Source organism: Salvelinus namaycush, unplaced genomic scaffold (assembly GCF_016432855.1).
Source record: "Salvelinus namaycush isolate Seneca unplaced genomic scaffold, SaNama_1.0 Scaffold3421, whole genome shotgun sequence".
In the NCBI taxonomy this organism is placed as follows: Eukaryota; Metazoa; Chordata; class Actinopteri; order Salmoniformes; family Salmonidae; genus Salvelinus; species Salvelinus namaycush.
Genome location: NW_024060366.1, coordinates 12,519 through 22,500, shown reverse-complemented (window position 1 = coordinate 22,500; position 9,982 = coordinate 12,519). Strand labels below are relative to the sequence as shown.

The following is a 9,982-nucleotide window of genomic DNA, read 5'->3' as shown; positions in this document are numbered from 1 at the left end:
GATGTGAATTACCCTCAGTAGCCTGAATGCCTTCTGTGTGGATGTGAATTACCCTCAGTAGCCTGAATGCCTTCTGTGTGGATGTGAATTACCCTCAGTAGCTTGAATGTCTTCTGTGTGGATGTGAATTACCCTCAGTAGCCTGAATGTCTTCTGTGTGGATGTGAATTACCCTCAGTAGCCTGAATGTCTTCTGTGTGGATGTGAATTACCCTCAGTAGCTTGAATGTCTTCTGTGTGGATGTGAATTACCCTCAGTAGCCTGAATGTCTTCTGTGTGGATGTGAATTACCCTCAGTAGCTTGAATGTCTTCTGTGTGGATGTGAATTACCCTCAGTAGCCTGAATGTCTTCTGTGTGGATGTGAATTACCCTCAGTAGCCTGAATGTCTTCTGTGTGGATGTGAATTACCCTCAGTAGCCTGAATGTCTTCTGTGTGGATGTGAATTACCCTCAGTAGCCTGAATGTCTTCTGTGTGGATGTGAATTACCCTCAGTAGCCTGAATGTCTTCTGTGTGGATGTGAATTACCCTCAGTAGCTTGAATGTCTTCTGTGTGGATGTGAATTACCCTCAGTAGCCTGAATGCCTTCTGTGTGGATGTGAATTACCCTCAGTAGCCTGAATGTCTTATGTGTGGATGTGAATTACCCTCAGTAGCTTGAATGTCTTCTGTGTGGATGTGAATTACCCTCAGTAGCCTGAATGTCTTCTGTGTGGATGTGAATTACCCTCAGTAGCTTGAATGTCTTCTGTGTGGATGTGAATTACCCTCAGTAGCCTGATTGCCTTCTGTGTGGATGTGAATTACCCTCAGTAGCCTGAATGCCTTCTGTGTGGATGTGAATTATCCTCAGTAGCCTGAATGTCTTCTGTGTGGATGTGAATTACCCTCAGTAGCCTGCATGTCTTCTGTGTGGATGTGAATTACCCTCAGTAGCCTGAATGTCTTCTGTGTGGATGTGAATTACCCTCAGTAGCCTGAATGTCTTCTGTGTGTTTGTGAATTACCCTCAGTAGCCTGAATGCCTTTTGTGTGGATGTGAATTACCCTCAGTAGCCTGAATGTCTTCTGTGTGGATGTGAATTACCCTCAGTAGCATGAATGTCTTCTGTGTGGATGTGAATTACCCTCAGTAGCCTGAATGTCTTCTGTGTGTTTGTGAATTACCCTCAGTAGCCTGAATGTCTTCTGTGTGGATGTGAATTACCCTCAGTAGCCTGAATGTCTTCTGTGTGGATGTGAATTACCCTCAGTAGCCTGAATGTCTTCTGTGTGTTTGTGAATTACCCTCAGTAGCCTGCATGTCTTCTGTGTGTTTGTGAATTACCCTCAGTAGCCTGAATGTCTTCTGTGTGGATGTGAATTACCCTCAGTAGCCTGAATGTCTTCTGTGTGGATGTGAATTACCCTCAGTAGCCTGAATGTCTTCTGTGTGGATGTGAATTACCCTCAGTAGCCTGAATGTCTTCTGTGTGGATGTGAATTACCCTCAGTAGCCTGAATGTCTTCTGTGTGGATGTGAATTACCCTCAGTAGCCTGAATGTCTTCTGTGTGGATGTGAATTACCCTCAGTAGCCTGAATGTCTTCTGTGTGGATGTGAATTACCCTCAGTAGCTTGAATGCCTTCTGTGAACGACTGCCTCTAGTCTCAGAGTCATTTAGAGTCTCTCTCTGTGTGTGTGTGTGTGTGTGTGTGTGTGTGTGTGTGTGTGTGTGTGTGTGTGTGTGTGTGTGTGTGTGTGTGTGTGTGTGTGTGTGGCACCATGTCATTATGAATCTTGAAGCACTACATGCCTTCTCTGAGTGACTCAGTCCTTCTACTCTGAGTGATTCGGTCGGCCCTTCTACCCTGAGTAATTCAGTCCTTCTACCCTGAGTAATTCAGTCCTTCTACCCTGAGTGGTTCAGTTCTTCTACACTGAGTGATTCAGTCCTTCTACTCTGAGTGATTCGGTTCTTCTACTCTGAGTGATTCGGTTCTTCTACTCTGAGTGATTCGGTCCTTCTACTCTGAGTGATTCGGTCCTTCTACTCTGAGTAATTCGGTTCTTCTACTCTGAGTGATTCGGTCCTTCTACTCTGAGTAATTCGGTTCTTCTACTCTGAGTGATTCGGTTCTTCTACTCTGAGTGATTCGGTTCTTCTACTCTGGGTGATTCGGTTCTTCTACTCTGAGTGATTCGGTCCTTCTACTCTGAGTGATTCGGTCCTTCTACTCTGAGTAATTCGGTTCTTCTACTCTGAGTGATTCGGTCTACTCTCTTCATTCAGAAGGCGTTGCATTATGAATTCTTCATCTCCCAACCCAATGTGGTAGTAGCTAGCTACCCTTGGTATGTTGATGACGTCAGGCCTGGCTATATATCCCAGTTGGCACCCTATTCCCTATATAGTGCACTACTTTAGACCAGAGCCCTATTCCCAATATAGTGCACTACTCCCACTACTAACCTCTCCCCATATGGCCTCTGGTCAAACTAGTGCACTAATGAATAGGGTGCTGTTTGGGATGCGGCCCAAGAGTGATCATGAGAGTGACAGAGTTTACATTTAGAGTCTTTGAGCACCACACGCCCTTCTTATTCAGTGAATTACTCAGTCTTCTCTCAGTCTTCTCTCTCAGTCTTCTCTCAGTCTTCTCTCAGTCTTCTCTCTGTCTTCTCTCAGTCTTCTCTCTCAATCTTCTCTCTCAATCTTCTCTCTCAGTCTTCTCTCAGTCTTCTCTCTCAGTCTTCTCTCTCAGTCTTCTCTCTGTCTTCTCTCAGTCTTCTCTCTGTCTTCTCTCAGTCTTCTCTCAGTCTTCTCTGTCTTCTCTCAGTCTTCTCTCAGTCTTCTCTCTCTGTCTTCTCTCTCTGTCTTCTCTCTGTCTTCTCTCAGCCTTTTCTCTCAGTCTTCTCTCTCAGTCTTCTCTCTCAGTCTTCTCTATCAGTCTTCTCTCCATCCGAAGGGTGTTCCATGTTATTATGGGAGCGGGGAGAGAGAGAGACAGAGAGGGATTTGAGGGAGAGAGCGAGAGAGAGAGAGGGGGGGGGGGGGGTGTTGGAGGTGGAGAGAAGGGGGAGAGAGAGCGACACAGAGACAGAAACATGATACTCAAAGAGAGTAAGACCCAGAAAGAGAGAGTGAGAGAGCTGGAGAGAAAGCAACAAAGATAGTGTAACAGAGAGAGAGAGAACAGTTGAGTCAGTCAGAGTCTCGTACATCAATCTGTGCATTCCAACAACAGCTCTACCAAGACAGCTCTATGCTACAGACAAGACCCCTTTAGCCACCCAGACAGCTCTATGCTACAGACAAGACCCCTTTAGCCACCCAGACAGCTCTATGCTACAGACAAGACCCCTTTAGCCACCCAGACAGCTCTATGCTACAGACAAGACCCCTTTAGCCACCCAGACAGCTCTATGCTACAGACAAGACCCCTTTAGCCACCCAGACAGCTCTATGCTACAGACAAGACCCCTTTAGCCACCCAGACAGCTCTATGCTACAGACAAGACCCCTTTAGCCACCCAGACAGCTCTATGCTACAGACAAGACCCCTTTAGCCACCCAGACAGCTCTATGCTACAGACAAGACCCCTTTAGCCACCCAGACAGCTCTATGCTACAGACAAGACCCCTTTAGCCACCCAGACAGCTCTATGCTACAGACAAGACCCCTTTAGCCACCCAGACAGCTCTATGCTACAGACAAGACCCCTTTACCACCCAGACAGCTCTATGCTACAGACAAGACCCATTTAGCCACCCAGACAGCTCTATGCTACAGACAAGACCCCTTTAGCCACCCAGACAGCTCTATGCTACAGACAAGACCCCTTTAGCCACCCAGACAGCTCTATGCTACAGACAAGACCCATTTAGCCACCCAGACAGCTCTATGCTACAGACAAGACCCCTTTAGCCACCCAGACAGCTCTATGCTACAGACAAGACCCCTTTAGCCACCCAGACAGCTCTATGCTACAGACAAGACCCCTTTACCACCCAGACAGCTCTATGCTACAGACAAGACCCCTTTAGCCACCCAGACAGCTCTATGCTACAGACAAGACCCCTTTACCACCCAGCTCTATGCTACAGACAAGACCCCTTTACCACCCAGACAGCTCTATGCTACAGACAAGACCCCTTTAGCTACAGACAAGACCTAAACTGCCTTTCATCATGTGCAGTCGTGGCCAAAAGTTTATGACACAAATATTAATTTTCACAAAGTCGGCTGCCTCAGTATGTATGATGGAAATTTGCATATACTCCAGAATGTTATCAATCAAGTTTATTTTATATAGCCCTTCGTACATCAGCTAATATCTCGAAGTGCTGTACAGAAACCCAGCCTAAAACCCCAAACAGCAAGCAATGCAGGTGTAGAAGCACGGTGGCTCGGAAAAACTCCCTAGAAAGGCCAAAACCTAGGAAGAAACCTAGAGAGGAACCAGGCTATGAGGGGTGGCCAGTCCTCTTCTGGCTGTGCCGGGTGGAGATTATAACAGAACATGGCCAAGATGTTCAAAATGTTCATAAATGACAAGCATGGTCAAATAATAATCAGGAATAAATGTCAGTTGGCTTTTCATAGCCGATAATTAAGAGTTGAAAACAGCAGGTCTGGGACAGGTAGGGGTTCCATAACCGTAGGCAGAACAGTTGAAACTGGGACAGCAGCAAGGCCAGGTGGACTGGGGACAGCAAGGAGTCATCATGCCCAGTAGTCCTGACGTATGGTCCTAGGGCTCAGTTCCTCCGAGAGAGAGAAAGAAAGAGAGAAGGAGAGAATTAGAGAGAGCCAAGATGTTCAAAATGTTCATAAATGACAAGCATGGTCAAATAATAATCAGGAATAAATGTCAGTTGGCTTTTCATAGCCGATCATTAAGAGTTGAAAACAGCAGGTCTGGGACAGGTAGGGGTTCCATAACTGCAGGCAGAACAGTTGAAACTGGAACAGCAGCAAGGCCAGGTGGACTGGGGACAGCAAGGAGTCATCATGCCCAGTAGTCCTGACGTATGGTCCTAGGGCTCAGGTCCTCCGAGAGAGAGAAAGAAAGAGAGAAGGAGAGAATTAGAGAGAGCATACTTAAATTCACACAGGACACTGGATAAGACAGGAGAAGTACTCCAGATATAACCAACTGGCCCTAGCTCCCCGACACAAACTACTGCAGCATAAATACTGGAGGCTGAGACAGGAGAGTGATCAGGTGAAGAGTGATCAGGTGAATCCCTCTTTGTCATGCAAATGAACTGAATCCCCAAAAAACATTTCCACTGCATTTCAGCCCTGCCACAAAAGGACCAGCTGACATCATGTCAGTGATTCTCTCGTTAACACAGGTGTGAGTGTTGACGAGGACAAGGCTGGAGATCACTCTGTCATGCAGATTGAGTTCGAATAACAGACTGGAAGCTTCATTAGGAGGGTGGTGCTTGGAATCATTGTTCTTCCTCTGTCAAACATGGTTACCTGCAAGGAAACACGTGCCGTCATCATTGCTTTGCACAAAAAGGGCTTCACAGGCAAGGATATTGCTGCCAGTAAGATTGCACCTAAATCAACCATTTATCGGATCATCAAGAACTTCAAGGAGAGCGGTTCAATTGTTGTGAAAAAGGCTTCAGGGCGCCCAAGAAAGTTCAGCAAGCACCAGGACCGTCTCCTAAAGTTGATTCAGCTGCGGGATCGGGGCACCACCAGTACAGAGCTTGCTCAGGAATGGCAGCAGGCAGGTGTGAGTGCATCTGCACGCACAGTGAGGCGAAGACTTTTGGAGGATGACCTGGTGTCAAGAAGGGCAGCAAAGAAGCCACTTCTCTCCAGGAAAAACATCAGGGACAGACTGATATTCTGCAAAAGGTACAGTGATTGGACTGCTGAGGACTGGGGTAAAGTCATTTTCTCTGATGAATCCCCATTCCGATTGTTTGAGGCATCTGGAAAAAAGCTCGTCCGGAGAAGACAAGGTGAGCGCTACCATCAGTCCTGTGTAATGCCAAGAGTAAAGCATCCTGAGACCATTCATGTGTGGGGTTGCTTCTCAGCCAAGGGAGTGGGCTCACTGACAATTTTGCCTAAGAACACAGCCATGAATAAAGAGTGGTACCAACACATCCTTCTCCCAACCATCCAGAAACAGTTTGGTGACGAACAATGCCTTTTCCAGTCTGATGGAGCACCTTGCCATAAGGAAAAAGTGATAACTAAGTGGCTCGGGGAACAAAACATTGATATTTTGGGTCCATTACCAGGAAACTCCCCAGACCTTAATCCCATTGAGAACTTGTGGTCAATCCTCAAGAGGCGGGTGGACAAACAAAAACCCACAAATTCTGACAAACTCCAAGCATTGATTATGCAAGAATGGGCTGCCATCAGTCAGGATGTGGCCCAGAAGTTAATTGACAGCATGCCAGGGCGGATTGCAGAGGTCTTGAAAAAGAAGGGTCAACACTGCAAATATTGATTCTTTGCATCAACTTCATGTAATTGTCATTAAAAGCCTTTGACACTTATGAAATGCTTGTAATTATACTTCAGTATTCCATAGTAACATCTGACAAAAATATCTAAAGACACTGAAGCAGCAAACTTTGTGGAAATTAATATTTGTGTCATTCTCCAAACTTTTGGCCACGACTGTACAGCCCGAGACACAGAACACAGCTTTCCCTCCTCTGTTACATTGTGAAGGTAAATGTATTTGTGTAACGTGTACATACAGAGAGTATCCTGTCTGAAAGTAAGAAGGATTCTGTATTCTCTGGAGCCGTACTCAAGTCTCAGTCAGAGTTCACACAGTAGTAGCCAGTCCAGTACTGAGTTGTGACAGTGACACTAACACCCCTCTACATCTGAGAGAAACAGAGAGAGAGAGAGGCTCAGTGAGAGAGACTGAGGGAGAGAGAGAGAGAGAGAGACACACAAACATTGAGAAACACAGAGAGAAAATGAACAGTGACTCTAACAGTCCTGTACATCTGAGAAAAACACAGAGAAAGATAGAGAGAGAGACCGTAGGGATGGTGCCAAGTTTCCTCCAGACGTGACGCTTGGCATTCAGGCCAAAGAGTTTAATCTTGGTTTCATCAGACCAGAGAATCCTTTAGGTGCCTTTGGGCAAACTTGAAGCGGGCTGTCATGTGCCTTTCACTGAGGAGTGGCTTCAGTCTGGCCACTCTAACATAAAGGCCTGATTGGTGGTGCTGCAAAGATTGTTTTCCTTCTAGAACGTTCTCCCATCACCATAGAGGAACTCTGAAGCTCTGTCAAAGTGACCATCGGGTTCTTGGTCACCTCCCTGACCAAGGCCCTTCTTCCCAGATTGCTCAGTTTGGCCGGGCGGCCAGCTCTAGGAAGAGTATTGGTGGTTCCAAACTTCTTCCATTTAAGAGTGATGGAGGCCACTGTGTTTCTGGGGACATTCATTGCTGCAGACATTTTCTTGGTACCCTTCCCCAGATTTGTGCCTCAACACAATCCTGTCTTGGAGCTCCAAGGACAACTCCTTTGACCTCATGGCTTGGTTTTTGCTCTGACATGCACTGTCAGCTGTGGGACCGTATATAGACAGGTGTGTGCCTTTCCAAATCATGTCCAATCAATTGAAGTTGCCACAGGTGGACTCCAATCAAATTGTAGAAACATCTCAAGGATGATCAATGGAAACAGGATGCACCTGAGCTCAATTTCTAGTCTCATAGCAAAGAGTCTGAATAGTTATGTAAATGTCATATTTCAGTTTCTTATTTTTCTTATTAGTAAACATTTCTAAAAACCTGTTTTTGCTTTGTCATTATGGGGTATTGTGTGTAGATTGATGAGGATTTTTAAAATTAATTGAATCAACTTTAGAATAAGGCTGTAACGTAACAAAATGTGGAAAAAGTCAAGGGGTCTGAATACTTTCCGAATACACTGAATGTGTCACATATGATAATGGTTGTGTGTGTTGACTCAGAACTTGGTGTTTCTACAGGGTCTGCTGGTAGCTATCTTATACTGCTTTGTCAACAAAGAGGTAAGACCTCTTCTCCTCCTCTCTTTCTCCCTCTTTCATACTTCTTTCATGGAGGATGTATCCTCTCTGTTTCTCTTCTCTTGTCCTCGCTCTTATCCACTAAACTTGGTCTCACATTTACCTGAACAACTCTCAATTTAACGTGAACATCACACATACAATCACTCTCTCTCTGTGTCTCTCTCTCTCTCCCTCTTTCCTCTCTCTCTCCCTCTTTCCTCTCTCTCTCTCTCTCTCTCTCTCTCTCTCTGTGTCTCTCTGTCTCTGTGTCTCTCTCTCTGTGTCTCTCTCTATGTGTCTCTCTCTCTGTCTCTCTCTCTCTCTGTGTCTCTCTCTCTCTCTCTTTCTCTCTCTCTCGCCCGCTCTCTCTCTCTCTCTCGCCCGCTCTCTCTCTCTCGCCCTCTCTCTCTCTCTTCTTCTTTATCTCTCTCTCTCTCTTTTCACCCTGTCTCTGTCTGCCTGTATTTCACTCTCACTCTCTCTCCCTTCCTCTCCCCCCTTTTTCTCTCTCTCTCTCCCCCTCTCCCCTCTTCCCCCCCCCCCCCCCCCCCCAAGGTTCAGTCAGAGATCCTGAAGAAGTGGAAGCGTTGGAAGCTGGGTCGTAACATCGAGGAGGAGTACCGCCACACCTATAGCCAGACGCCCCACCTCAACACTAAGAGCAGCAGCCTGCTGGGTCACAACCCCTCGCACCCCTCCTCCCTGCTCCTCCACCCCCACCTCCCCGACATCACCACCTCCTCCCCTGCTCCCCTTGGCCGGGGCCCGGGCTGCTCCCCAGAGGAGAAGCACCTCCTGGTGGTGAGCTGTCAGAATGGCATGGGGCGGAGCAGGAAGAACACGGGGTCGTCCATGCAGTTCCCCTCCCTACCACGTGAGGGAACCATCAGCTGTAGTCACACACTGTTAGAGGATAATATGGAGGAAATCTGCTTGACGGACAGGGTGTCAGAGTGTTACGAGGCTCCTAGAGGAAATGCAGAGAGCCAACTCTGAGACTGGAGAGGACGGGGAAGATTAATGACGTAACACCCTGGTAACTACAGCAGAGACTGGAGAGGACGGGGAAGATTAATGACGTAACACCCTGGTAACTACAGCAGAGACTGGAGAGGACGGGGAAGATTAATGACGTAACACCCTGGTAACTACAGCAGAGACTGGAGAGGACGGGGAAGATTAATGACGTAACACCCTGGTAACTACAGCAGAGACTGGAGAGGACGGGGAAGATTAATGACGTAACACCCTGGTAACACTCTGGAGCTGGGCAGTGTGTTTCAGGAGAGGTGTGTTTCTCAATGGCCGTCACCCTGGACCAATGTTAATGAGCGTGATGGCCTTGACAGACCCAGGACCAGTGTGTGTCTCAATGTTCGTATCGTCACCCTGAAACAGTGTTAGTGACCCTCTCCAATCCACAGCCAAATGAGAGAAACATAGGACAAGCTAGACCTCCCATGTTGGACCCCTCTGACCCAGACCAGACCTCCTATGTTGGAACCCTCTGACCCAGACCAGACCTCCCATGTTGGAACCCTCTGACCCAGACCAGACCTCCCATGTTGGACCCCTCTGACCCAGACCAGACCTCCCATGTTGGAACCCTCTGACCCAGACCAGACCTCCCATGTTGGACCCCTCTGACCCAGACCAGACCTCCCATGTTGGAACCCTCTGACCCAGACCAGACCTCCCATGTTGGACCCCTCTGACCCAGACCAGACCTCCCATGTTGGACCCCTCTGACCCAGACCAGACCTCCCATGTTGGACCCCTCTGACCCAGACCAGACCTCCCATGTTGGAACCCTCTGACGCAGACCAGACCTCCCATGTTAGACACCTCTGACCCAGACCAGACCTCCCATGTTGGAACCCTCTGACCCAGACCATACCTCCCATGTTGGACCCCTCTGACCCAGACCAGATCTCCCATGTTGGACCCCTCTGAC

The 9,982-nt window shown here is 47.6% G+C and overlaps 1 protein-coding gene across 1 annotated transcript in view; it reads left to right on the top strand.

Annotated features, from left to right (window-relative positions):
- LOC120040340 (parathyroid hormone/parathyroid hormone-related peptide receptor-like) overlaps window positions 1-9,605 on the top strand; it is a gene marked incomplete at its 5' end in the record, with an annotated part of 12,092 nt that extends 2,487 nt beyond the window's left edge. Inside the window, 2 exons of the mRNA XM_038985530.1 lie at window positions 7,987-8,028; window positions 8,584-9,605. Coding sequence (XP_038841458.1) covers window positions 7,987-8,028; window positions 8,584-9,024 — 483 coding nt within the window. The remainder of the gene's footprint in view (window positions 1-7,986; window positions 8,029-8,583) is intronic.
- Between the last annotated feature and the right edge of the window lie 377 nt (window positions 9,606-9,982).